Below are 27,010 nucleotides of genomic sequence, written 5' to 3'. Positions count from 1 at the left end.
ACACCAACAAGCCGCGGGCGCTTATACAGGCCCGAAAAAGAAAAAGATGGCACGGTCTCGGTTTGTTCACTAGTGCACGGAGCTAATCTGCCGACTCAGTTGGTCTGCCACTTGAATCAAAGGGGCCCACACTTGTTTCATTGGAGTTCGAGGTTCGTGTCTGACAAATTATTGATAGCCTGAATTGCTGAATCTAGTCTTGAAATTCTTGAACATCTTAGCCCAAGCATTGTACTAAGTACACTATATTGCATACACTCCGGTCACCCGACCCCTCCTACTTTAGCGCTTCCTTTCATTGTAAGCGCATCCGCTGTCTGTCATGTTACCTGTAAAATCTGATGCAGACTCGAAGGATTGAGTTACGCGAAACCCTAACTATGTGGATTGGAGGTGTTTCAACCCTGAAAACTTGCCATTTGATAATAAACTTCTACCTATAGGGTCACAAAAATTTGGAAAATGACTTCACCCTGTGCTGTCCGAGTCCCAGCTACAAAGATATGGTATCTTGTCCTTGTCAGATGCGTAGGTACGGACCATGTTGGAGGTTATCAATCAACACCACTGAAAAAAAAAGAGAAGAAAAGAAAAAAAAAAAAGTCAAGCATGAAAACAACAAGAGAGTAGTATACTTCATGATACAGAACAAATAGCATCAATCTCTACTGTAGCTGTGTAGCTAGACATACATGCAAGAGCCTATAGATGACAAAAGCAGCAGGCGGTGAGACCGACTATCGATAACCCACCTTTTTTTCTGCGCAATACCTCTTTAACTCGAAGATCCAGCTTTGCGCAAATTGGTCCCTCACATAAAACCAAACGACCAATTCAAGTTTCAATAATAACGACAAGGCTGTGCGCGGCAAATTTTTCAACACAGTCAACCAACTACAGCCCACTCCCCAATCCCATACCCAACAACCAACCCACCCAAAATGCCCGGCTCCGTCCACTCCCAAGATCAAGACCAGTCCATGGTGGACGCCGAACAAACCGTCGAACAGGTTCCCCAAGAAGTCACCCTGGACGAGAAGCAGATTGTCGTGGTACGTACATCCTGCCCATCCATACCTATTCAACGAGCGGGGAACAGGTAGATCCGCATGCCTGGAAACACGCATTCTACAATATGTGAATACCGACTAACTTACTCTCCCTACGTCCAGCTCCCCGGCGCCACCGAAACCGCCGCATCCTTCCAATTTGAAGGCGAGGGCCACACAATGGGTAATGCGCTCCGCTACGCCATCATGAAGAAGTGAGTGCCATTCCATCCGCAAAGAAGAATATACTTCGCATGCGAAGAGGGAATACCCTTGCTAACAGTGATGCTGTCTAGCCCCGCTGTTGAGTTCTGCGGATATACCATCCCCCACCCCTCAGACCCGAAGATGAATGTTCGTATCCAGACTACCGGTATGTTATTCCCTTTATATCATTATATCACCTAGATATAAAATAGAAAAGGAATCTGGTACTGACTCTATTGGATGCAGACTCCACTACTGCCCTCGAAGCCCTGGAGAAGGGATTCAACGACCTGATGGATCTGTGTGATGTTGTAACGGAGAAGTTCACAGCTGCTCGGGATCAGTTCAATGAGGAGAGTGGAAACCGCATGGAGGCATGAGTGTGGAACCTAGAGTCATATTCATGGATGTCTTTGGATATCCGTGTTTGCATATTTGTATTATCTATGGCGTTTTTGGTTAGAGGGAAAAGTACAATATTTGATCTCAGGCATGAGACCATGAGATGTTCGCTTATATTTGTTATATAGCTTGAGTTTGAAGTTGAGTATATTGAAGATAAAACGTTTATTCTTGTTCTTGTTCTTATATTTCGTGTGGTGTGTATACTGCGTGCTCTGGTTCACTACTTACTTTGGTAAGGTACTGAGTCTAGCACTGACACTTACCTACCTAGGTATAAAGCTATATAGTCATAACAATATAGGAAATAGAATGACTTATTCAGACAATATGTACACATCATGTCTATCGGCGGCAGTCCCTGCCACACGTGGACCAGAAACGAGGTAAATGGGATAGGAAATATCGAGAAAAACAGAAAGAGGGTCTAATTGCGGCCCTCAAGGAAACCCGAGACAAAGTTGCGGGGTAGCCGCGCGCCGGGGTCCTCTTCTGGGCGGAAGTACTTCATAACGTGGGAAAGCTGCTTCCAGTAGTTAAGGGTTTCCTAGTTGAGGTGTTAGTATGTAAGCTGGCAATGGCAATGGCAATGGCATGCAGGATTACTGCGACGGTAGATAATCAAATAAGAAATCAATGGCGAAGGAGTGGTGACCAGCGCTTATTGATTTCGTTCTTGCTTTGATATAGATATCCCCGAAGTCGTGTCATATACCCCACGCATGGCAGAATGGTAAACTAACCTGGAACTCGGCGTGGCTCTTGTAGAGCAAGACGTCAACGACGGAAATTTGACTGACGTAACGGTGCTTCTCGAACTCCTGGCGGATCTTGGTGCGGATAGCGGATACGGGCATGCCGAGAGAGTACATGGTCTGGATCTCGGGGGACTATTGGATATACCGTTAGCTCGCAAGCTCCAGATATCAACCATCACATTCGAGGCCAAGAAGGCGAATAGATGAGGCTGGTTCCTCGAGTGACATGTAACACTCAATGTGTATGAGGCGCAACAAGGGAGTGGTGTGGAGTGCTATATAGGATCGGGGCAGACTAACCGCACGGAGCCATTCGCGGTAAGACTTGAGGACTCGGTATTTCGCATCGCCCCAGTTGACGGCTAACAAACAACATTAGCACCTATCTCGACAGCAAAGATGCCATTGACGATCCCGGGTAGACGGCGGAATAGATCGGGGAGGGACGTACAGGAGCGCGTGCGCTGCGCCAGGAAGGTAGGGTTGATAGTCATATTGGCGGAGAGGAGGGTAAGCCGTGTAAACAAACCCTGAGAACAGAGACGGGGGAAGAAATTGAGCGAGGGAACCGGGCAAGCTCAACGGTGGAGGTTTCGATCTGAGGTGGTGGAAGTGGTCGGCCTCACCGCCTGCCTTTTCAAAAAATTTCTTTTGCGAATTTGGGGATTGGACCATCGGCGCGACGCTTCTTTGCTCTCATTTTTCTCAGTCACTTTTTTTTTATTTCTGTCGTTTTCCGAGATTAGTTGTCTCGCTCTTGAGTTGCTGTCGTCTTTGCAACTCTTTTCTTGCTACGTCGTCAATCTCTACGTTCTCTCCCACCTCAGTCCACTTCGTCCGAATTAATCGTCTGTTTTCGCAACCAATACCAAATGGCGCCTAGTATTTCCAAGCCCGCTCACAAGGGCGCATCCTCTGGAGGCGCAAAGGGCGCAAAGGGCTCCAAGCCTCTGGGATCTGCCTCGCGTGTCAACAAGAAGAATGCTCCCAAGCGTCCCCCGCCAACGGAAATGAAGTCCAAGCCTCGGACTATGCAGTCAAACATGCAGAAGAAGAAAAAGAGGGTATACACTGAGAAAGAACTTGATCTGCCCGAGTTGAACGCCATCACACCCGTCGGAGTTGTGAAGCCCAAGGGGAAGAAGAAGGGCAAGACTTTTGTCGATGATCAGGTATGTCAAATCTCCATTGCAATCACCAGACCAAGTACTAATAATCCTCATAGGAGGGCATGATGACCATCCTCGCCATGGTAAACGCCGAAAAGGAAGGCCAGATCGAGTCAAAGATGATGAAGGCCCGGCAATTAGAAGAGATCCGCGAAGCCAAGAGAAAGGAGACCGAGGCCCGCATTGCAGAGAAGAAGAACAAGCTCGAGAACGTCAAGGATTCAATCCGGAACAAGAAGAAGGGCAAGAACGCCGACAAGGCGGAGTCCTCCACGAGTGTCGCCAAAACGGCCAAAGGAAAGAAGAAGAGCGTTGCATTTGCTTAAATCCAAAAAGTCCAAAATGGTGTATTGTCTATATACTTTGTTTATGTACTTAGATGTCGGGGTTCGGCGTTCTCACCGGTTTATCTATGTCTATCGAATTGAACCATCATCATGAAGTTGCGCTTTTCCCCGCTGTAATGAATGCCGCGTCGCTAAGTCGAGCATGTTGTTGCAAATTGTTGGAGAACTGTCTACTGCCCCAGAGGCAAGGCGAGTTTGCGTCGCATAGGGTTGAACTCGGGCTTGGGTGCCATGTCGGGATCTTTGTTGGGATCATCGTGATGGGCGATGTGGCCAGGGAGCTTCCCGGGGTGTTGGACAACACCAGGGATCTCAGTGTCGATTTCCCGAGCCATCTTGTTCAGGAAATTTGTCACCTAAGCAAATTCAGTATGAAATCGCTACTGTCCATGTTTGATGTATCACGTACCGGCTTGACAAACCATCTTGACCCTCCAAACTCGAACCAACCCAAATGACCACCCCAGGAAGTAGTCAGCATGACTCCATAAGGTGTCTGGGTCATTTCATGGAAGGGGAGACTAGCCCAGCAGGCGATCTAGTCACTGTTAGTACCAATTCGTCTTTGTGAATGATCATGACTTACTGGGTCATCTTCTGCTTGAATGCTGAGGAAAGGAATACGGATTGCAAGCATGGAATCAGTGGAAGCGGCATCACGGTAATACGCCCCCTCGGTAGGGTAGCCCCAGCTTGGGCATTGCAGGGCTCTGTTGATCTATGTTAGAATTGTATTTTCAATTTTGATAGAGACGGCATACCGGTCGAATTCGTGCAAGTAAGTACTGTTTCTTACAGCGTCAATGTCAATGCGAGGGTTCTTGGAGATAGCATCGACATGTCTGAACTCATTGTTAGATTGAATTGGATAAACGATGCAATGGTACTCACGATTCAAAGAGCTTTTTCATGCTGGCGCCCATCGTCTTGCTGTATACCTCCTTGCCAATCCAGGTGCTTTGCAAGTATGAGGAGCTGACGTCCAAGTTCCATGGGCTTGCACAGAGCACGGCTGCCTTCAATTGACAGGCATCTCCCTCTTCTCCCAGGTACTAGAAGTTGTCAGTATATGATCGGGTAGTCATTACGAGGAACATACATTAGCGAGGATATTGGCACCAAGTGAGAAGCCAATTCCGAAAAGAGGACGATTGGGGAACTTTCTCCTGATCCATTTCACAGACTGGCGAACATCCCATGTAGCTCGAGCATTATAGAGCACGCCAGTACTAATCTTGGTCTGCGAACAACCTCTAGAGTTGACAACACAGGCCTCCCAAGCCCCGTCCTTCACAAGTGGCGCCAGGATATGGCGCAAGTATACTTCGTGAGAGCCGCCACTCAGACCGTGAAGAACCACCAGCATAGGCTTGGTATCATCAGATGGCAGATCAGCAAACTCATCCTGTGTGAAGAACGAGGTGCGAGGCGGCATTCCAGAGTCTTGAGTATACTTCCTCGCTTGATCAGTTAATTCCGGGTCCTTGGGCATGTCGTACGGTGCAACCACGAAATCGATAGCATACTGCCCCGTGAATGCAGGGCTGTCCGACTCGAACATCTTGCGTTTGTAGTAGACCGGAACGTTGTCATGTTTCAGTACTGTCCAGAATGTCTGCAGATGTCCATTGAACAAGAATGGGTTCAAGTTGCAAGTGTCTGGTGTTGCATCCCGACAGACATCAACAAAGGTGGTCTGTTTTTTGGCTGCAGTATCAGAGACCTTCGTCAACGTCAACTGGTTATCATTGGAATGGTAGAATGATATGCGGCCCTTAGGACGAAGCCATGAGAGCAAACCCATTGCAATCAGTCCTGATAAGAGAACCGATAGGGGAAAAGATTCAAGGAGAGTTGATTCGAGACCGTGCATGAGGATTTGAACGAGATGCAAAACGCTGGAATCAAGTCTTAAATGACAAGTATGTTCTTGAAATATGCCCACGAACAATCTCGCTTCTGCTTGTCTCTCAAGAAGGAAAAACTGGCTTGGGACATAAAAAGCAAAAATGCTTCAAGGGACCTCGGCATAACCCAATTGGGATATGACTAAGCCGTTCTTATCGCGATGATGGAGTTTGTGAAACTTATCCCACGTGATAATCGCGTGACTCAGCAATCACATGAAAATCACGTGTCAGCATCGACATCTGACGGCAATCAGTCATCTGAACTGTTTCAAGTCAGTTGACAATATCAGACTAGGCCTGAGCTTAGATATTGACTCTCCATCTCATCTTGCATGGTGAAAGCCACGGCGTTCTGTTGCGAAAATGAAGTGATGATGCTATGATGCTTAATGCGGCAATATGGCTTCCGCATCCGGAAGCCCTTGATCACTTCCGGCATCAAATGCAAGGAGAAATCCCCAGATTTTCCGACAATAGCTATGTCTGTCTGAGAAATGTTTCTCCAGACAAAAGCAGTAGATAATGAGATATCCGGCACTGTGCATAGGGATCATCGGACAAAGAATGACCATATTCATATAAGCCCTATATGTAATGCCGATAACTTATTGTGACCTTGTCCCATGGTCCGTTTTCGTGCAACTAAATCATTCATAGGACTACTTGAAGGTCAAGAGATCCATCTTTCTTTTCTTCTGTCTTTTGTCATGCGCGCTACTTGATTCCGACATAATACCTCAGTGACACCCATGCTCACTCCCAACTCTTTTACTTCAGATAAAGGCCGGCCTCGCCCCCCATGACCTTAATCAAAGAGTTACCCTACACCATGTCCGATCAGTTTTTCCGCGCCACAGAGAAGGTCAAAATCATAATCAAGATGAGACCCTGGTCGCCAAAACGCTCCAAGAAGCAGGAGGATGGCTCCGGCCGTTGCTATCTCATGGAGCTACCCACCGAACTACTACTAGAGATCGTATCCCATTTGACAGTTCTCCCGGAGGCAGCCCTTGCACTGACTTGCAAGCGCATGTTCGCCATCTCCGGTGAAATCCTATTCTCGAAATCCCTCCGATTTTCTCGCGACTTTGCGCCGCTCTTCCATCATTATCGTAATGGCCACAATTTCGTCACCCCACGATGGTCATTCCTCACCCTACTTGAGAACAGCCGCTGGAAGCTTTGCTCCATGTGTCTGAAGCTTCATCCCCGAGCCGCTTTCTCGCCGAGAGAGTTGAGACGCAACCCAGACCTGCGGATATGCAATGTTGGCGAATTGGCAGGAATCGTCGACCTTTGCCCATGCAAGAAGTTAACTTTCCGGGATAAGCTGGATCTCGTGGACCATGTTCGGGTACGACAGATCACACTGCAAGCTTTGAAATCAGAGTTTGGAAATGCCGTCGACGAACGTTATTGTTGGCATACATGTACCGAGCAGTATGGCCCCACAGAGCTGAAGACTTCCCTCTTCCCAGAACTCGATCACAAGAATGAGCTGGTCCTTCGCACGGAATATCAGCTCACCACTGAACCGGGCCAAGTTGGAAAGGAAGATTTCATGACACCACGATTTGGATGCGCACATAGATCAGTTGATCTCTGGCTATCAAGCGTCTACCAAACCACCATCTGCCGCCTCTTCGATTCATTCTGCTCATCGTGCAAGCGTATCTCAGTCTGCAGTGCATGTAATACGACGTTGAAATGCCCACGGAAGCAGCCCTTCAACACCGAAAAGTCGAACAGGGCGACATATTCATTCTGGACCGAGCGGAACCTCGGTGGCACAAGTTCGATCCCCGATGCAATTTGGGGAAATCAGAGAATTCACCCGGCTGAGCCATCTATCAGTGTGGAGAACTGCAATGAGCTATGCCCGTGGACAGTGCGTGAGCACCCAGCCCTTTCCTTCACTCCGAGTTTGGGAGAGGAGATCATTGATCCTGCCATGGGCAATTCGCCTATCAATCAACTTTATTCATCACTGCGCAATCTTTAGGTATTGTTGCATGGGAGGCGTTTGGGTTCGTACAAGCATTTTTGGAGTTGGAGGCGCAAATTAGGGCTAATGTTGCCCAGGTGGGCTTTGGCATTTTGTCTTTGTATAGTGTGCATCGGTTCAGCGAAGCGGGTTTATTTGGGTTTCTTATAAATCAACAGTCCTTATGATCATGGTTTAGGCAGTGCAAATTGATTATTTGAGCCGTATTCTTGCTTTTGGTGTCGTCTTTCACTTTTCTCCTTCCTGCCCTTAGTCTAGAGAATGAATTGCCTTCACACCAAGGGGACAGAAAATAAAAATTTTGGAGGGTTTGAACAGAACATTTCTGTCCATTTTTTGCGTATTTCTTGCCTGCTAGGTAAGTTTCTTCACTGGTCCTTTTTCTAGTGATAGCTCCCTGATCTTTAGCTTCATTATCGGTCATTGTTCATGTGACAGATCACTTCAAAGTCTGCTTATCGAGTTTTCATGTATGGTTCTCCAGTGTGGCTGCGCACCTGTGTTTCAAAATTGGTTGGTTTGTTAAATATTTCGGGCCATGCCTGGAATATATATATGCTTCACTTAAATGAGAAGCAAGCAAGAAAAGACTCGATCATGTGCTGCTCGAAAAAACGATTAAACACGATTGAAAAGAGAAGAGAAAGAAGTAGAGAAATAGTGTCGAGTCAAACAAAGCCAAGTCCAAGTCCCAAGTACATTATCGCATCCTTATCAGCTGACCGCCTGGGTTTCTTCGGACCACACCACTCACGCGTCAAGTACTAGCTTTTCGCTTTCATGAGCAAAGCATTTCGGGATGAGCTTCCCACCTCCTGGCCACGGGCAGTATCCGCAGTATATACCACCGCCGTATCAGCATGGGCCTCTGCCCCCGCAGATGCTGTATAATGCTGGTCCGCCGCCAGCGCCCTATGATGGCTATGGGAAGCCGGGGATGTATCCTCCCTCGATGATGCGATACTCATATCCATCGACATATACTCAACCCCAGCAGCAGGTACAACCGCGTCATCCATCACAAACACCCCCGCAGCAGCCACTTCAATTGCAGCAACCTCTCCAACATCCGCAATCCCAACCACAACCGCAACCACAACTTCTCCCTCAGCTACAGTCACCTCAACCTCAACCTCAACCTCGGCCTGCTCCTGCTACTGCTCCTGCTCCTGCTCCTGCCCCTGCATCTGCACCTCCCCCTGCACCAGTGCATGCGCCCGCACTTCCACGGATTCAACAACAAGTTCGGCAAGAGGACTTGCAGCATCAGTTCGTGAATCCCGCGCAATTATTTGTGAATCAACCTTTGCCCACTGCTCCGCGATCCCGATACACCCAACTCCCTCAGTATGCCGAGTCCCCTATTATGCCAACTGCAAGCCCTTCACAAATACCCCCGGAACCCTCGTTTGCCCCACCAGCTGCACCAGTCCATGTTGCTCCGCCTGCTGCTAGCTCTAGGATGCAGACTCCAAGCAACAAAGGACAAACAAACATCCATAGTCAGCAGCAACCTGCTCAGGTACCGAAACCACAATCTCAACTGCAACCGCAACCGCAGCCTCAGGCGCAACTGCAGCCACAACCCATCATCAAAGCCGAGCCCAAGCAACCTCACATCTCCCCTAAGGTTGAAATACAGCAAATTCATGCATCTCCTATTGCAACGCCGAAACGACCTCAGCCAGCTCCTTCGCCAGTGACACTTTCTCAGCCGCAAGTTATGGTCCCAGCACCCTCTCCCGACGTTCAAGCAAAAATACGGATGCAGAACCAGACACCGAAGAAGCAGCAGACCCCGCAGCACGTGGAAAAGAAGCGACCGATTCAACATCCTGCCGAAAAGAATCTGAAGTCCCCAGCTCCTAAACCTGCGAAACCTCCAGTCGACTATCAGGTTCTCTTGTTGTCATTGGCCGATGAATATCTTAACGCTGCTCATTCTCATGGAACAACCACGTCTCTTGCTACTAGCGGGGCGGATGTTGAGGAATACTACAAACTAGTCGCTACTGGACTGGGCTGCTTAGAGGCTGTCTTGAAGGTTTGTACCGCCTCGGTGTATATTCTGCCGTCGAAAGCTAATGAAAGGTAGAACTGGCGGCTGCAACCACGCAAAGAAGCGCTTGTGAGACTTCGCTATGCGCGTACGTTGTTCGAGGAAACGGACAATGATATTGAGGCGGAAACTGCATTAAGCAAAGGAGTATGTTTATTCCCCTTGATTTCGAGAAACAGAAGCTTACCCGAAATAGATCGATCTTTGCGAACGAGTCAGTCAATCAAACTCTTGAGATGACATGTCGTTGGTTACTGACTTTTATAGAACCGTATGCTTGATTTGAAGTACAGCATGCAGCATCTCTTGGCACGAATGATCCACAAGTCTAACCCGAAAGCATCCTTGAAAGCTGTCGATGGTATGATTCAGGATGTGGAAGCGTATCGGCATGCTGCATGGGAGTACGCTTTCCGTTTCCTTCGAGTAACACTTTCTTTATCATCTCCATCGCACCAAGACTCGGTACAGGCACTACAGCACCTTCATAAGATTAAAGCCATGGCAAGTCGGAATGGAGACAAGGCTGTCTCGGCAATGGCGGCTGTCATCGAATCACTGGCACACTTGCAGCAAGGAACAAACTCGGACTCGATTGAGCAAGCGCAGCGTGCCGTGGCTGTTGCGCGTAGCCATCAACTAAATGATGAGCTTCAACATATTCCCCAACTTACAACCTTGATCCAGATGGTTGATATTTGCTGCAGCCTTCTTGAGTATGATGTCAATCAGTCCGGCCAAAAATTGAAGATTATGCAGGCTTTGATGGATGAGACACTTGGCGACACTAACTGGCGCCCCGATGGGTCATTCTCCGTCCCACTCAATGGAAAGTCGGCTGGACCCTCATCAATTGATACTGGTGACATCTTGCTAGTGCAGAATGGGACATTGTGGTTGAGTTTTAATTGGCTCCCTCAGCACGACCTTTACGCGCTTTGCTACTTCCTTAGCTCAATCACACTCAGTGCAAAGAACTCATACGATGGCCGGAAAGCAGAGAAGTATCTAGAGGAAGGTCTTCGTATGATACAGGGCAACTTCAGGGCCCCTCAAGAGATTTCAGAATCCATGGTCAATGCCAACCGCAGAGTGCAATGGCGTCAATCTCTCTACTGCAACTTCCTTCTACAAAAGGTCTTTCTGGCGTGCTCTCGAACCGATTGGGAGCTCGCTAGCCAAACCCTAAAAGACCTGCAACAGGTCTTCCAAGAGCTTGGGTCCACACTTCCGGATACGATCGAATGCTTAATGGAATATGCGGCCGGTACCATCGCACAGGCAACCGGTGACCTCAAAACCGCACTGGCTATCTTCCAATCGCCGCTTCTGTCGCTCAATGCATCAACCAGCAAGACAGCACGAAACGAGCCATGTCGTGACACGCGCATCCTCGCTGGTCTGAACAGCGTCTTGATAATTCGCGATCCAACCCATCCATTGCATTCCCTCTTACCAAACGTTCTAGCCAACATCGAGCCCTTCTGCCAGAGCAGTCCAAACAAATACATCCAAGCCGCCTACTATCTAGTCTGCGCAACCTTCCAAACCGAATCAACCATCCAGACCAAACAATACCTCCAACAAGCTCTCCAGTCTGCCACAGCTATCAGCAACTCCCAGATCACCTGTATGACCCTCACCTTCATGAGTTGGAAGTATTTCCGCGGCGTAGTCGGCGAGCAAGCCGAAAAGAGTGCCCGCGCCGGCCGCGCCATGGCCAAACGCGCAAACGACCGCTTATGGGCGAGTGTCACTGACGACATGCTGGCCGAGACTCTAGAACGACAAGGCAAGAGCGAGGAAGCCCAAGGTGTTCGCGAAGAAGGCCAACGCTTGGTGGCAGGTCTTCCACCAGGTCTGAGACGTTTTGCTTAGGATCTCTCTCATGGTCTTCATTTTAAAGTTATTTTGCTTTATTCACAACCACATCTGTCTTGTCTTTGCTTTTTTAACCTTTGTGTTTCAAGCTTATTGTTATAGGAGCGCTTCGTTATGATACCATTTGATGGCTACCCAGGGACGGCGTTTTGCTTTTGCTTCAGGGAGTACTTCAACCTGACATTTATCTTGATATCTCAAATAATGGAACCAAGAACCACATTTCATGCCACCGCGCCATGATTCCATCCCAATTACGAACTGTTCAGGTTTTCTTTCCACCGTAAGATGATAGTAGATTCACTTGAATATTCACTCAGGTGGCACCTCGAGAAGACCATGAATTGCTTCACTTTCACATGTTATAGAAAAGGAAAGGAACATCCGACACCATAATGTACAAAGCTCCTTGGTATACCCCAGCCAACAGCAACAAACACAAATGCGATGCAAAGCCTGCACGCAGACGAGAGCTCGAAAGCTCGAAAGGCAGAGATATCGAAAATATCACAAAACACCACCGGATTAACTCCATGCCCTCAATACGCCCTGGACTCCTCTTCTCAATCAGACAATCAAATGAAAGAAGAAAGAGAAAGAAAAAGCCACAAACAACCCACCCAATTAATAAACCCATCTTAAACAGGACGCACCATCAAATGAACAGACCCTCAAATCACCCCAATCCACCCCAAACCCCGCGAATCCTCCTCGCAAGCTGAATATCCTTCTGCATTATAGTGACACGCCTAGCATGCAACGCGCAAAGATTCGTATCCTCAAACAGATGAACAAGGAAAGCCTCGGCAGCCTCCTGCAGTGCCTGGATTGCATGCGACTGCCAGCGCAATTCGGCACCAACGTCGGCGGGGAGGAGGTCGAGGGCTACTTCGCGGACCAGTCGGGCGAAGGGGAGTTTTGCGATGAGGAGCTCGTAGCCGCGTTGGTATTGGCGGATTTCTTTTAGGGCTTTGGTGCCAGGTTTGTAGCGGCGGCGGCGGCCTGTTGGGGTTGGGTCGCCTGCTGTTTGATGTTAGTTTTGGGTTGGATGAGGGGAAGGGGACATATGTTTATGAATTGAGGTGGGGTTTTGAATTGGATTGAGTCGAGAGGAGGGGGAGTGAGGGTAAGGTATGTTTGGGATAGACATACGCTGGACATCGGCTGTTGTATTTGCGGGCTTCTTCCCTTTTGCAGCTTTGCGCGCTTGAATTGGTGAGCCATCTGCCGGAGCTTTCGCAGCTGTCTTGCGACCCTTTTGGGCGCTACCTGGTGCTGACTTTCGTGCCATCTTGGGTGGCATGAGGAGGTAGAGGAGAATGCCGTGTGCTATCGCGTGTTTGTTTGGGGGTTGACACGCGATCAATTGAGGGCCAGGCAGCGAGGCGAGGCGATAGCTTTGTGTTTGTCTTCCAGTACTGCTTCTTCGAGTATAGATGCGCAGACAACCTCGGGGGGAAGATAAATCTCAATATGAACTATTTCGGCATTAGCGTCCCAGCCCCCGTGTTTGTTCACGCGTCATGGCACGTGATATCTGGCCTTATCGAAGGACACCTGGAGATCTACAACTCCGCTCTCTCTTGCATCTTGCTTTCCCCTCAACATGGCTGCTCTTTGGGAGAACAATGGGCAACCAGGCCAATTCCCCCTCGAGCAATGGTTCTATGAAATGCCCCCGGTCACCCGGTGGTGGACAGTAGCCACTGTGGCAACCTCGTTGCTAGTACAGTGCCACATCGTGACCCCATTCCAGCTATTCTACAGCTTCCGCTCGGTATACGTCAAGTCGCAATACTGGCGGCTCGTAACAACGTTCCTCTACTTCGGACCGCTCAATCTCGACTTACTATTCCATGTCTTCTTCCTGCAGCGATACTCCCGTCTGTTGGAGGAATCCTCCGGCCGCTCCCCGGCTCACTTCGCATGGCTGATTTTCTACGCCATGACCTGCCTCCTCATCATCTCGCCTTTCCTTTCTATCCCATTCCTCGGATCGGCGCTGTCATCCAGCTTGGTTTACGTATGGGCCCGTCGCAACCCCGACACTCGTCTCAGTTTCTTGGGATTGTTGGTTTTCACCGCGCCTTACCTGCCTTGGGTGTTGATGGGATTCAGTTTGATTGTGCATAAAACTGTGCCCAAGGATGAGATACTGGGTGTTGTTGTTGGCCATATCTGGTATTTCTTCAATGACGTTTACCCGCCTCTGCATGGGGGCCATCGGCCATTTGATCCGCCTCGGTGGTGGCGCCGTATTTTTGACGCTAGACCTCCCAGTGAGCGTGGTCCGACAACTCTGAATCGGGAATTTGTGGCGGCTGCGGCGCCTGAAGTTCGATGAGCAGTCAACTGTGGATAAACTTCATTTGAGCATCAAACCCGATGTCACCAGCATACCTGACAGAGAGACAATCGCATTGATATGGCAAAGACACCGATGCATCTATGTGGGGGCTCTGGCTTTATATGACAATGCTTGGGCTTGTGGGGCATCTAGCAGGAAGCGGAACAATAGCCAAAGAGCCTCGCCCGACCCGCGCCCGGTGAGAGTATTCCAAGAATGAACAGAGCTGGACATGTATAGCAAATGCAGCACCGCTAGATTTACCGAATAACGATGCGATCGAGGTAACGAGAGGAAGGTCTGCGATCATTTGTCTGATATTACATGTGCTCTTTGACCCCAAGCCCCATGTGACATGTGGAAGGACCCCCAGGTTAGGTTCTATTCCTCGAGAGCGTGTTTGTGTTTAATTACCATTGCATTAAAATCGCCGAGATACCCAATTATTGCCATTCAACCAAATCAATCATCGAATCAAAGTACCATTTGAATGCAGGTATCCCCTAAGACACGGTAGATAAAAGCACATGACACAGGCATTTGACATCGCACGTCCCTTGGTTTATTATTTTAAAGTAAATTAAAGCCCAAACACGGCGTGATTCATGCATTAAATCAAACTCCTTACAGCCATGTCAAGGGAGGAGACTACCTCAGATGGGTACATACTGGCTGTACAGTACAGCCTCAGGCGACCTGCAAGATAAACCTGATCGACGCTGACATTGACGTAGTGCAATTCTTAAATATAATTAGAACAGAATAAGCTGCAAGTGCATGTACTGTAAAGCACTCTACTGAGCCACAGCCGACAGTATAATTATAGATAGGCAGATACATAATTCAACCCAGGATGGATCTCATGTTGATAATCGCACGGCAGGAATCTGCGATACACCGGTACTACAATCAGTGATAGGACCGTGAGACCTATGCATATAGTGGATGCTGGTCAATGTACTGTATATCTGTATACATGTACAATCTCTATCAAGTTAGCAACAGGGACAATCTAACGCTTAGCCCCCCAATTCCCCAACCACCCACGTCACAACGCTGATCCTAAACCTGGAGTCTGGAGAATATGCCGATCTCGGCAATACATGCACGTCAAGATGGTGTGCAAAGTAGAAGTGCAGTGTGGCTGTTCGAGTGCAAGAGTGGGTGAACCGTGGGCAGTGGACTAGGCTGACGCCAGCCTAGCGGGTTTGTGGGGGCGGTGGACGTACCAGAGCCAAGTGATTGTGTGGAGTGATAATTGTTCCCATGGAAATCGTATTCGTATGTAGTAGTAGTGGTACACTAGGCAGGAGTTTTCTTTTTACATGTACTCTGTAGTGTGAACTATGGTTTATTGTTCATATCCTTGATGTCCGTGTGGATGTGGCTGTACCTTTATACGAATACGCTACTATTTCTCTGATTATATGGGGGCCCCACGCTCAACGTCTGGTGGCGTACCGACAAATCGGTGGTTATTCCACCGGTATCTAGGCGACCGGATTATTGTAGACTGGGAGGCGTTCTTATCTCAAGACTACGTGTACATGGCGCTGTTTCAAAATTACATGTAGGTGACTAAGCGGCTCAACGTGCGTAAATTCCGGGGCTGTTAGTGGACCACACTGGAGTACTACTGTATGCTGGGCACATTAGCCCAGCCTCGGCTTCGTACTTGCCTGAGTTGGTAGTGGAGATCCCCGCAGCTATTTCAGTACGCGACTCCTGCCTCTACAACATACTTATTCTAATATCAACTGTTCTGATACCATACTGTTGGTATAAGCACGAAACCCTAACAGTTGCTCAGCCCGTTCCCCTAATGCCATTGAAAATACCCGGCAAATGATGTACCTGTATGGTATTGTACTCAACAGTTTTAAAAGTTTATCCCCTGTGTCGACCCACCGCATTAGTCCTGTTTAGGCCACTCAGCCACCTCAGCCTCGTATGAACCTTGGACCCCCTGTACAGTACAGTATTCCCCCCTATGTCAATGGGGCCCTTTTTTTTTGCCTTCACTCACTCTTTTAGTCTCCCCACTCGTCACTCCTTAGCTGTTTAGTCTTCTTCCACTTCACACGCCTCTCCTTTTATTCACCTTGATTCCTCGGAATTGGCGCTCCTTCCATCCACCAACATCACCGGCCTCTGGGTCTGAACTTCGACACGACTTGACGGGCATTCAATTGGTTGCGCATTGTTCTCTCCATTCCGGCGATTGTCTGCTACACCTTCATCATGCGGCGCGGTCTCTTAATCTTTTGTCTCGTCAACCTTCTTATTCTCTCACTGCTCATCCGCAGTGTCTCGACTCTTCTTTCACTACTCGTCGAAGATGCCGCCGCCGACGCGATTCACCGCGCTGAGCTGCCCTCGCCCAACTCCAGTCTGATCGAACAGCGACCCCAGATCATTCCTAAGATCATTCACCAGACATACAAGAATGAGACCATTCCGGAGGTTTGGGTGGAGGCTCAGCAGAGTTGTATCGACTTGCACCCGGATTACGAGTACATTGTATGTTTACCCCAACCGTGTCCCCAGCGCCAACTTTCTAATTGTTTGTAGCTCTGGACAAACGAAAAGTCGCGCGACTTCATTGCTGCTGAATACCCCTGGTTCTTGGCCACCTTCGATGGCTACAAGTACCCTATCCAGCGCGCTGATTCCATTCGGTACTTTATTCTGGCGCACTACGGTGGAACCTACATTGATCTCGACGATGTATGTATCACCACGATATCTATGTTGTTTATGAGCTGACAAAATCAGGGCTGCAACCGCCGCTTGGATCCTCTCCTCGCCTACCCCGCTTGGGTTCGCCGCACAGTGCCAACCGGTATCTCCAACGACGCCATGGGCTCCGTGCCACAGCACCCCTTCTTCCTGCGTGTGATCGAATTGCTGCAGCAGTACGACCGTCACTGGCTCCTTCCCTACATCACGGTCATGTATTCGACGGGTCCATTGTTCCTGTCTGTGATCTGGAAGGAGTACATGCAGGACAAACCGAGCGAGGCCGGGCGCGTTCGTATCCTCATGCAGGATGAGTACAACAAGTTTTCGTGGAGCTTCTTTACCCACCACCGGGGTAACAGCTGGCACGGCAAGGACGCGCATCTGATCTTTTGGGTAAGTCAATGTTTCGTTCAATTCGAAGGCACTCCGCTAATGTATGATAGATGGGCCAACATTGGGTCTTCCTCACGATGTGCGGATTCCTCGTTGCTGGAATCGTTGGATTCTGCCTCTGGTGGAGCTACGGCCGCATCATGCTTCTCGGTGCGCAATACCGCTACCGATACACAAAAGTGCCCACCCTCCTCAGCCCGTCGCGCTTGTCGACGTCCCCAACACGGCGCTCACGACTCACCGTACCAACAATCCTCCGCCGAGTCAGTTTCAAAGAAGACGAAGAATCAGGCGGAGCCACCGAAACCTCCTACGAACTCGGTCGACGCGACGACTAAATGCTGATTCTCTTGATTCGATTCGACTGATATCTGCAATTTTCGATATCTTCTGCATCTCACTGTATTTGTCTGTATCGATACGGCCTTGGACACGATCTCTGCATCAGCATTTACTACTGTATACTTTTATTCTTTTTCTTTCTGCTTAGGAGCGCATGCATGGTGTCTCTCAATCCCGTGGCGGGATCCTGGATTGAATGCTCACCTGGAGCAAATCATTGAGGTTTTGTCTTTTTTTATTACTCGCTCGCACTTGGATATGTGCGCTACGCTACTGCGCTTGCTACCGTCATCGGTGTCCCGATGGGCTTTTTTTCTGTCCACGTTCGCCATCCCTCTTCACTTTCACATTTGCCCCTATTGATTTGTAAACAAGCTAGATTTCGATTCTGAGGATGGTGGATGGACTTCGGGCTTCTTTTTTTTTTTTTTCTCTTTCTTTCCATATGTACATGTTGATACGGAGATCTCCAGCGGAGAATGATGAATCAATACTCATGGCTTGAGTCCATATGATTTTTCTGATTTTTCCTTAATATTTGGAGTAACCTACTAAACATAAGTTAATACCAATCAGTAAACCAGCAGAGAAGTATGCAAAATGCAACCTCACCATCTGCAACATGATACGTCAACCCAGCACCAACCCCAAGCAAGCGTTTCAGTACTCCTGAAACAACAAATTCACCCAATGACAATACCCGCGTGCCTTGCATAGACAATGCAGTCATAGCGGCCCTAGCCCATCAACCTCAATAAGCTTTTCGACTGGCTCCATCGAGCCGCGCAGGGGGCGAGGTCACTTCACGACTGCACTACATTTCCAGAGATGCAACACTTCCCTCTTCTACCTTTCCTCTTTATTTTACACTTTATTAGCCTGTTTCATTTCTCATCCATGCACAAGTAATAGACTAGTCATCTGTCGTGCCTTGACTTTATTTGGATTGGGGGGTGCCGTCATTTACATACTTCGCCCGCACGGCTGGCATTCTCCGCGCCTAGCCTGTGTCTACTATGTAGGAGATCACATTACAGTATGTACATGTAGGCTACACGGTATTCGCCACCACTTCTCCTTTGTATGTTCCCAGCTTCTTTGTATTATGCGCCAACACCCTTGTTTCATCGGTGGTTCTTGCCTCTGGGGGGTATGTTGGAGGCAGGGTTTATAAATAAGGACCTGGGGGCCCTGGTTCTGTAGTTGTTTATCACCTTTGACTATTGTCTTGAGTCGAGCCTTATTCTGGACTATATTGTTCCTTTCTCTGTCTTGATTTGGTTTATCTTGGACTATCATTCCATCAACTATATTCTACATCATCAACCACAACCACCCACCTACACTACACTACACAACAACAAATCAACAAATCAAAAGACAGCCCGTCAAAATGCACCTCCCAACCCTCCTCCTAGCCCTGACAACCCTAACAACGGCAACCCCCCTACCCTTCCCCTTTAACTTCAAAGCCTTCAAACACGCCGACGACGCAACAACAATAACCCAAGCCCAAATGGAAACCATTGCGCCAAAATCAACCTCTTGTGACAACCCACCCGCGAAAGATGAATGCGCAACCGGCAAGCAAGCCGCCAAGTTCACATCCCAGTCCTTCGATACCTACAAAGTAACCAACAAAGCCGAGCAAGCTGCGATCATCTCGCTCATGGCGTTTGAGAGCGATGATTTCCGGTACAACAAGAATCATTTCCCGGGTGTTGCCGGGCAGGGAAGTGAGTATTCCATTTCACCTATCCATACCATCCTCTCCATACCTTAACCATACCTCGTCTCCGTATATGCTAACCTGATATGACCACAGCTCGAAACATGCAATCACCAGCCTACAACAAGAAATACGCATCGTCTATCCCAGCACTGAAAGACCAACTCGCCAGCGTGTCCAATGACCCGGCTGATTTGTTGGATTTGTTGCGCAATGATGGTGCTTATGACTTTGGGTCGGGCGCTTGGTTTTTGACCACGCAGTGTTCTAAGGATGTACGGACTGCTCTTGCTAAAGGTGATGAGACCGGTTGGAGTCGGTATATTTCGGATTGTGTTGGGACTTCTGTTACCGATGAGCGGAAGGAGTATTGGGAGAGGGCTGTTAAGGCTCTGGGGGTTTGATTTTGAGGATCGTTTTGTTTGGGTTGGTTTATGCTTTGATGTTTTGGGAAAGGGCTTGAATTTTGCTTCGAGGTTATTTGCATCTAGTCGAAGAGCTGGCTCTTTGATGTTGGATATGGTGTTATGGCGTTACGGTTAAGTCTAGTTGGTTTAGGCGTGACATTAAACAACTATGCATGATCAAGTTATATCATATGCCGTAGCTCATTCATTTCATCATACTTTTAAATCTATCTCTATCCACCCCCAACTAATTCTCTTCAAGACTCTTCCCCTTAAAGGACACCCTTGGTGCTAACAATATCACCAGCGCCAACCTGTCCCTCAACCCGACGCTTACAAGCAGTGCGAATGGCAACAGCAAGCGCCTTAAACGCACTCTCAGCCCGGTGGTGATCATTATCACCATAAGTGCAACCAACATGCAAAGTCACACCAGCAGCCTGGGCAAAGCTCTGCAAACCATGCGTGATCATCTCAGTGCTGAGATCGCCAATCTTCTCGCGCTTAAAGCCGAGGTCAATAACAGCCCATGGTCGGCTTGAGAGATCGATAACAGCCCATGAGAGTGCCTCGTCGAGGGGTGCGTCACCGCGGCCGAAGCGCTCTAGCGATTGGCGTGCGCCGAGGGCTTTTGTGAAGGCTTCGCCGACGGCGAGGAATGTATCTTCTGTTGTATGGTGGTCATCAACTAATAGGTATTAGTATACTGGCTGATTGCAGGCAATTGATATCATAATGGGTGACTCACTGTAAAGATCACCCTTGGCGCGAACAGCCAAACTCATACCGCCGTGCTTGGCCAGCGCGTGCAGCATGTGGTCGAGGAACCCAATGCCAGTGCTGATGGTGATTTGCTGGGTTGGGGTGAATTGCGTGGCATGGCCGGCGTCCTTGGGGGGCACAATGCCCTTCTTTGCGGCTTCGGCTTCTTGGGGGTCTGCCGGGGCGGGGAAGTGGGTAGTTGGCTCGTAGGGGGGCAGGGGGCCGCCGTCGAGGGAGAGCGAGACTTGAATTTTGGTCTCGTTGGTTGTGCGAGAGATCACCGCTGTGCGTGTGGAGAGAGACATTGTGGTATGTATGATGGTGATGTATGTACAGTACTCCGTAATCGGGTTTCTTTTTTGTCTGAGTCGTCGGGAGAATTGTTGATCCGGTTATCAAACACCGAGATGCTCTCGTCATTTGCTTTTCTCTTTTCATATTCAGACTCTGGCTGGCCCAGGCATTTGTTTAATATTGTCAATTCGACTTGTAGTCTTGTTCTGCATACATTCAGCACAGCCGGCACTTCACCTCCATCTCCACCTACTGCACTTACCACTTATCGCACCCCGCGGAGCTTGACCGATAAGGATACAAACAGTTGAACAGCTCTCGAATCTATCAATATGCCACCACCATCAAATCAAAGGGCTGAGATTGAGCCTCCAGATGAAATCACCTGGATTGCTGCTCAGGGCTTCATGACCGGCGCATTCCGCGTATGTCAACCAGCTGCACAACAGCAAACCCGACCTCAGCTAACACCATCCAGTTCGGCTCCGTCTCTATCCTGGCTCATATGATCATGAATCTCCCCCACCCCTTCGTCTTTTCTGCACCAAGTTCACCTGCCCACCCCGCGACACAACCCCGTCCTCGTCCGTCCATCTTCTCCCGCGACTACCTTCGCTCCCGACTCTTCTACCGTCCATTGGAGGGTTTCTCGGAATGGATCTCCCCAGGTTCCAAGGTCTACCGCGGCTTGACACCCCAATTCAAAGTCTTCCTCCAAATGGCAGCTGTGACACTGGGCGGATGCATCTGGGCTGAGAAACGCGTCACAGAGTATATCAACATAGTTCGAAAGATTAGGCGCGCAGAGCGGCTGCAGGCGGAGAGGGCGCAGGGGACACGTCCTTAAGCAGAGAATACGAGACGTTATCCTTGTTTTCTATTGGTATGATACCTGGGCTTGACCGCTTCGCCAAGACACGACGTCCAAACATGATATCCCTGTTTCGAGATCCCGCTTCTTCTCAGGGGAGATGAAAGGCTTGCTCGCCGATCTCGTTTTGTTTCCGTCATCGATGACGCCAGGTTTCTGGGGATGATGAGCTTCCCCTTGATTATCGTGCTGATCTTATTGCGATCTCCCTTTGGACCACTTTGAATGCCGTAGAGCAGCATGGTGCGTGGAGCGCCCGTCGATCTTTCGGTGGATCCTGATGCACATCTTACTGTACTGTACAAGAACTTCAAAGAATGCGGAAGTAGTATACGAAGTGTAGTTGTATACTGGCCTATGCTTAGGCTAGTTGGGCACAGGTACAGGTACAGGTACGTTGCAGGTACATCTACAGGTACCAGGCACATAATGGCAAGGATCATTTGATATGCAATAATCCCTGCTCTTTACTCTAGTCTACTATCAAGCAGTGGATCAAGCCTCTTACGTGTATTCCCTCCGGATTCGACTTGTCGCGAATGTCTCAAAACGCGGGCAAAAGCGCCGGTTATACTTCCCACAATATTCAGTTCAACAGTAACTTAATTGGACAGTAAACAGTACATTGTCAATATAAAATTGGAATGAAGAAAGAGAAAGGAAATGAAAATGAAAAGGAGTATGAGACTCAGAACAAGTAATAGAGTAACGTTATAATAAAATCGAGTAGTGAAACACTTCAGTGTTGGGGCGAATCTTTAGCTGCATCCGTCCATTCCTCCTTTTCCCCTCAACTTCTTCAGGTGTTCCCTTCCCAGACATCTGTTCTCGTCATTCTGCTTTCGTCTTCTCTCCTTCTTGCCCCTTGATCGCCTTTCTGATCGGCTTGATCTACTCAATTTGGCTTTGTGACACGAACTATCAGACTGGTCATTCCGTTCCGGTCTATTGATTTGTGGCGAGCTCCTCTTCCGGACTGCTCGCAACCAGTTTGCCACATTGTTGATAGGTGCCAGACGCGTCTGGGTTCCTAGATATAGTCGCAGGTCCCGCTTTAGGATTCTCCTGGTGTTGGCAGCTGATTGCTTCCATGGCGCCCTGACGGTTGATTGTATGTACTACCTTCCCCTCTCCACCTGCTTCTGATCTGGCCATGTCTGGAATCATTGTTAACCGGCCTCAGTACGAACGACGTTGAGGTCGTCGAGATAAGCTTCCTTTCTCAGCACTCGCGCCGCTGCTCTTCACTTAATACCCCCTCCTGTGTTCCTGTACCATTTCACATTACCGACATGGCCGAAATCATTGGCAAACGAGAACGAAGAAAGAGCCTGAGCGTGTTCAGCCCGTCCTCCACACCCGCGCCCCCGACCCGGCCGTCTCTCCATGATCGAACACCCTCGGACGATGTCCTGACCCGCGAGAAGAAAACCCGCCGCAATTCTGGCTTCTTTGGCCGATCCCAGAGTCCGAACAGATGGTCTACTGCGCCCAAGACTCGTCCTGGCACAGCAGGCTCGGAAACCACTGCTTTACCCCAGCTCTCCACGTCAATTGAGACTCCTCGTCCGCGGAGAAAGTCTTTACAGAAGAAACGAACCTCGGTATTTGGATCTCTGAGATCGCTACACTCTTGGGAGGACGATGACCCTCTATCTGCCTCCGTCGCATCGGTGGGAGATGATCACAGTACGGCTAGTCCCCGAAATGGGATTTGGTCATCTGCGATCCTCCACCATGGGGAAATCCAAACGACCGGGGGGATGTGGAGGAAGAAAAGCCAGTACCTCGTTCTTACCGACACCCATATCATTCGTTTCAAAAACCAAATCAAGGCCGCCGATGCCTTTACTTCAATTCCCGCTTCATACAATACACGAGCGCCGGCTTCACATCGCCAATCGATAGCGTCAATCAGTTCGTTACAGGATATGCAATCAATGGCAACTGGTGATGCATCGGCTGGAATCCCATTGAACAGCATTATTGCAGTATACATGTTGGAGGATGCGCGACTCTCACCCACAGTCGAAGTGGCCTACCTGGACGAACGTACCCATAAAGCCACATTGGTCCAGATGCAGACATCCGATTTGCAGGAATTGAACCTTTGGATGGTGGGCATACGTCAAGCCGCCAAGATGGCCAGAGCGAACTACCCACTACCATTTAGCAGGGCTTCAGTCGAGTACGCAACTCGTATGCTGGAACACGAGCGAGACTACGACCCAGAGGCGTTCCGCATGTTCCGGGTTATTCAGATCGCCTCCAGCAAATCAATCACCCGCTCCTCCTCGGACGATCTCACCAAGCTGTCGCCGACAGGCTGCTACCTTGCCATTGGCTCGCACAAGCTTCATCTACTGCCCATGCAAAAGACTAACAATCGGTCATCGGTGGTATCCTTGTCAGATTGGGAGGCAGGCACTTCATTCGGTCTGATGAACTTGACTGGATTGTCCATGGAGTATGGTGATGATAGCTTGCATCTCACGTTCAGGGTTCCTCTCAAGAAATCTTTCAACGTGTTCCTTGCTTCCGTTCATTCCGTCGAAGTTGCATGCTGGATCCGACAGCATACTGAATTTCTACGTCCTCTGTGGACCCGACAGCCCTATGATTTTGTTGTTCCAAAAGAGCTGCAGGATGATAACAATTTCCCACCCGTGGCTCTGGACGAGGATTATGGATGCTTTGACCGAACGCTGGTCGCCTATTCTGCTAGCTACGACATTGACACTTCCAACATTCGATATACCATCGATCACGAATGCGAGGATGCGCCATGTTTCCGTCTTCTCAAACCGGCGTCAACGAAAACCTCGCGGTACAATGCATCGGAACTCATTGCGGTCATGCGGGCACTTCGCTACAACGAATTTTTCCGATCAATCTCGTTCCGGGGTGTCAATCTTGATGCACTGCAGGGTCTGCGTGATATACACGGAGTTGATTCAGACGTCCACCTCGACCGAGGAGGATCCTCAGTGAACATCCCAGGCCAAGCAAACCTGACCGTTCTCTCGCAGGAAGTGCGTGCGCTGGCATTGAAGAGTAAATGGCTGCGCCGACTCGACTTTTCATACTGTCTCACCCGCACACCAACGCCGACTTTGGAGAAAGGCACTCGAGATCCCGGCTGTGGCATTCCAGAGGCTATTTTCCCTGTTTGCCGCCGAGAGTTGACCAGTGTGGACTGGGTTGTGCTCAACGGTATCAAGCTCGGTGAGTCTGATCTGGACTATCTTGTCGATGCCGCGTCCCAAAGACGCAGTCACCTGCGAGCTTTAGAGGTTGGCGACTGTGGATTGTCCGTGCATGACCTTGATCTTCTTCTCTCAACAATTGTTGCCCAAGAATCAACACTCGAGGCGATCAACATTTCAGGTGTGCAGGGCCGATTGAACCCAGACGTGCTCCAGCAGTACATCGGGTACTTCGGCCAAATTCGCAAAATCAACTTGTCTCGCATTGCACGGACATCCGGTGCCGAGCCGCTTATCACAGCTGAGATGCTGTTCAACTGGCGACTCGAGGAGCTGGCTCTTAGTCGGACGGCTGTCAACCGCGCGACCGTTGACGCTATCGCTACTTACCTAGCTAGTGATCGGTCTCGGAATCTTCGTGTGCTTCGGCTTGATCAGTGTGGTTTGACGGGCGAGGATGTGGCTATGTTTATGCACTCGATGTCGGTAGAAGGTCCACGGAGTCTCCATTTGCATGTCAATGAGAACCGTCTTGATGATGGGTGCTCGTTCATTTTCAGTGCGATTGCGAAGAATCAGACTCCATCGCATGTGTCTATGCGGATGATTGATTTCAAGAAGGAAGATCATTTCCGCGAGTTGGTTGAGTCGCTTCGGAAGAACCGCACGCTTAAATTCTTGGATATTTCCAAGGCTTCGCTTCCTTACGATGCTAGTCCTGAAACCTGTCGCTCGCTGCAGTTGATGTTTGAGGAGAATGATACGCTTGAGGCTTTGGATATCAGTGGAGATAACGCGCATCTTGATGTTGCGCGCTTTGGTATTGGACTTAACCTTGCGTTGACTGGTCTGAAGAAGAACAAGTCGTTGAAGGTTTTGCGGATTGAACATCAGAAACTTGGTCTCCAAGGTGCGAATACGCTGGCATCCGTCTTGGAGGAGAATGATTTCCTGCGTGAAGTACACTGTGAGAACAATGATATCAATCTCCAGTCCTTTACGGTACTGGTCAATGGCCTGCAGTGCAATCGCGCTCTTCTTACCCTCTCATGCATGGACCGAGACCGCCTTCATTCACTGGAAAAGGTGCGCCGCGAGGTTGACAATATTCGATGGGATGCTAGCGCCAGCACTCAAACTTCTACGGCGAACTCGATCCGTCGATCTCTGTATGCTGCAATGAGTGTTGGACAATCGCAGGGAAATCGACTGAGCAAAGCGCCACCGCCAAGTGTTGCATCCGCAATCGAAGCTTCACCATTTGCCAACCACAATGTTGACCTTGTTCTGGAATCGCTGAATCAGAGATGGGACATGGAAGTCGCACGCCTTCGACGTTATCTCCTACGCAACTACAATGTTGTCCATGGACTCGAAGACGCCGAAATTGATGACACAGCCAGCGATGGTCGACCTGCTACAGCAGCGAGCCTAGGTACAATGTTAGACAATCTCAAATTCGACGTTGCGGTCTCAGCAGACGAAATTCGCCCATCGCCACCAGACGAATCCCCAGCCCTTTCCCAGCTTACTACAACATCCTCCATCCAATCTATGCAAAGCATCGAATCCACCGCCACAACTCCAAAGCCACCCTCAAAAATCCGCCCTCACACTGCCCGTGCCATTCCATCCGACTACAGCTCCACCTCATCCTCCCGCCTCGCTCTCCCCGTCCCAGCCGTCCCTCCAACAGTCCAAAAGCCAAGCAGCATCCGTAGCGCTCGCAGCTCATCTAGTACCGTATCCACCGGTACAGGAAGTGGCCGCAGCGCCTACGGTATGGCTTCTTCCACACTTCGAGGTTTCCTTAGTGGAACAGCGTTGAGAGAACGTCGCCGAGCAGACGCAGCGCGTCCTTCTCCATCGCCTACGCCTGTGTGTGTCACAAATGATAAACCACCACAGCTAGAGTGGGCCCCTCCGAAGCTCGACTTGGGGGAACTGCAATAGCTGGACACCGAAACCTTCATCATACCACCACATCACCTCTCCATAACCTCTCCCTTGTATAGAGCTCCTCTCTCAGCACGAAGCCTGGCTTTACAGCTTGCAATTCATATATACGACCCCAGGTTTCATGTTCATACCTATACTTCTCTTCATACATCTTTTTTTTTCCCCTTTTTT

General features: G+C 49.4%; 14 protein-coding genes across 14 annotated transcripts; 9 read left to right on the top strand and 5 right to left on the bottom strand.

The window, feature by feature from the left end:
• Window positions 1-941: 941 nt before the first annotated feature.
• Window positions 942-1,636, top strand: N7508_007023 (DNA-directed RNA polymerase core subunit RPC19; the record flags this gene model as incomplete). Its single annotated transcript, XM_058465088.1, has 4 exons — window positions 942-1,052; window positions 1,173-1,264; window positions 1,346-1,422; window positions 1,503-1,636. The coding sequence occupies 4 exons, from the start codon at window positions 942-944 to the stop codon at window positions 1,634-1,636; spliced, it is 414 nt and encodes a 137-aa protein (XP_058318941.1).
• A 449-nt stretch (window positions 1,637-2,085) lies between these two features.
• Window positions 2,086-2,910, bottom strand: N7508_007022 (NADH dehydrogenase [ubiquinone] 1 alpha subcomplex subunit 6; the record flags this gene model as incomplete). Its single annotated transcript, XM_058465087.1, has 4 exons — window positions 2,086-2,205; window positions 2,402-2,548; window positions 2,717-2,778; window positions 2,868-2,910. The coding sequence occupies 4 exons, from the start codon at window positions 2,908-2,910 to the stop codon at window positions 2,086-2,088; spliced, it is 372 nt and encodes a 123-aa protein (XP_058318940.1).
• A 378-nt stretch (window positions 2,911-3,288) lies between these two features.
• loc1 lies at window positions 3,289-3,911 on the top strand (the record flags this gene model as incomplete). The annotated part of the gene is made up of 2 exons (XM_058465086.1): window positions 3,289-3,588; window positions 3,642-3,911. 2 exons carry the CDS (start codon window positions 3,289-3,291, stop codon window positions 3,909-3,911), a joined length of 570 nt encoding a protein of 189 aa, XP_058318939.1.
• Window positions 3,912-4,102: 191 nt separating this feature from the next.
• N7508_007020 (putative hydrolase, alpha/beta fold family) lies at window positions 4,103-5,805 on the bottom strand (the record flags this gene model as incomplete). The annotated part of the gene is made up of 6 exons (XM_058465085.1): window positions 4,103-4,288; window positions 4,342-4,470; window positions 4,519-4,642; window positions 4,694-4,774; window positions 4,824-4,984; window positions 5,032-5,805. 6 exons carry the CDS (start codon window positions 5,803-5,805, stop codon window positions 4,103-4,105), a joined length of 1,455 nt encoding a protein of 484 aa, XP_058318938.1.
• An 866-nt stretch (window positions 5,806-6,671) lies between these two features.
• N7508_007019 (uncharacterized protein) lies at window positions 6,672-7,844 on the top strand (the record flags this gene model as incomplete). Its single annotated transcript, XM_058465084.1, has 1 exon — window positions 6,672-7,844. One exon carries the CDS (start codon window positions 6,672-6,674, stop codon window positions 7,842-7,844), a length of 1,173 nt encoding a protein of 390 aa, XP_058318937.1.
• A 475-nt stretch (window positions 7,845-8,319) lies between these two features.
• Window positions 8,320-11,784, top strand: N7508_007018 (uncharacterized protein; the record flags this gene model as incomplete). The annotated part of the gene is made up of 5 exons (XM_058465083.1): window positions 8,320-8,364; window positions 8,638-9,891; window positions 9,943-10,053; window positions 10,103-10,120; window positions 10,174-11,784. 5 exons carry the CDS (start codon window positions 8,320-8,322, stop codon window positions 11,782-11,784), a joined length of 3,039 nt encoding a protein of 1,012 aa, XP_058318936.1.
• Window positions 11,785-12,463: 679 nt separating this feature from the next.
• Window positions 12,464-13,078, bottom strand: N7508_007017 (histone H3 family protein; the record flags this gene model as incomplete). The annotated part of the gene is made up of 2 exons (XM_058465082.1): window positions 12,464-12,810; window positions 12,940-13,078. 2 exons carry the CDS (start codon window positions 13,076-13,078, stop codon window positions 12,464-12,466), a joined length of 486 nt encoding a protein of 161 aa, XP_058318935.1.
• Window positions 13,079-13,393: 315 nt separating this feature from the next.
• derA (putative ER-associated proteolytic system protein Der1) lies at window positions 13,394-14,131 on the top strand (the record flags this gene model as incomplete). Its single annotated transcript, XM_058465081.1, has 1 exon — window positions 13,394-14,131. One exon carries the CDS (start codon window positions 13,394-13,396, stop codon window positions 14,129-14,131), a length of 738 nt encoding a protein of 245 aa, XP_058318934.1.
• Window positions 14,132-16,375: 2,244 nt separating this feature from the next.
• N7508_007015 (glycosyltransferase family 32 protein) lies at window positions 16,376-17,607 on the top strand (the record flags this gene model as incomplete). Its single annotated transcript, XM_058465080.1, has 4 exons — window positions 16,376-16,654; window positions 16,706-16,861; window positions 16,910-17,269; window positions 17,320-17,607. The coding sequence occupies 4 exons, from the start codon at window positions 16,376-16,378 to the stop codon at window positions 17,605-17,607; spliced, it is 1,083 nt and encodes a 360-aa protein (XP_058318933.1).
• Window positions 17,608-19,004: 1,397 nt separating this feature from the next.
• Window positions 19,005-19,744, top strand: N7508_007014 (uncharacterized protein; the record flags this gene model as incomplete). Its single annotated transcript, XM_058465079.1, has 2 exons — window positions 19,005-19,347; window positions 19,437-19,744. The coding sequence occupies 2 exons, from the start codon at window positions 19,005-19,007 to the stop codon at window positions 19,742-19,744; spliced, it is 651 nt and encodes a 216-aa protein (XP_058318932.1).
• Window positions 19,745-20,019: 275 nt separating this feature from the next.
• Window positions 20,020-20,814, bottom strand: his3 (imidazoleglycerol-phosphate dehydratase HIS3; the record flags this gene model as incomplete). The annotated part of the gene is made up of 2 exons (XM_058465078.1): window positions 20,020-20,435; window positions 20,496-20,814. The coding sequence occupies 2 exons, from the start codon at window positions 20,812-20,814 to the stop codon at window positions 20,020-20,022; spliced, it is 735 nt and encodes a 244-aa protein (XP_058318931.1).
• A 321-nt stretch (window positions 20,815-21,135) lies between these two features.
• On the top strand, window positions 21,136-21,650 carry N7508_007012 (uncharacterized protein; the record flags this gene model as incomplete). The annotated part of the gene is made up of 2 exons (XM_058465077.1): window positions 21,136-21,228; window positions 21,282-21,650. 2 exons carry the CDS (start codon window positions 21,136-21,138, stop codon window positions 21,648-21,650), a joined length of 462 nt encoding a protein of 153 aa, XP_058318930.1.
• Window positions 21,651-22,619: 969 nt separating this feature from the next.
• On the bottom strand, window positions 22,620-22,829 carry N7508_007011 (uncharacterized protein; the record flags this gene model as incomplete). Its single annotated transcript, XM_058465076.1, has 1 exon — window positions 22,620-22,829. The coding sequence occupies one exon, from the start codon at window positions 22,827-22,829 to the stop codon at window positions 22,620-22,622; it is 210 nt and encodes a 69-aa protein (XP_058318929.1).
• Window positions 22,830-22,966: 137 nt separating this feature from the next.
• Window positions 22,967-26,833, top strand: N7508_007010 (uncharacterized protein; the record flags this gene model as incomplete). The annotated part of the gene is made up of 1 exon (XM_058465075.1): window positions 22,967-26,833. The coding sequence occupies one exon, from the start codon at window positions 22,967-22,969 to the stop codon at window positions 26,831-26,833; it is 3,867 nt and encodes a 1,288-aa protein (XP_058318928.1).
• Window positions 26,834-27,010: the final 177 nt, after the last annotated feature.

This window comes from Penicillium antarcticum, assembly GCF_028974205.1.
Source record: "Penicillium antarcticum strain IBT 31339 chromosome Unknown utg000006l_segment0_segment0, whole genome shotgun sequence".
Classification (NCBI taxonomy): domain Eukaryota; kingdom Fungi; phylum Ascomycota; class Eurotiomycetes; order Eurotiales; family Aspergillaceae; genus Penicillium; species Penicillium antarcticum.
The sequence above is the reverse complement of the archived record's forward strand: the minus strand, read 5'-3'. Positions and strand labels throughout refer to the sequence as shown.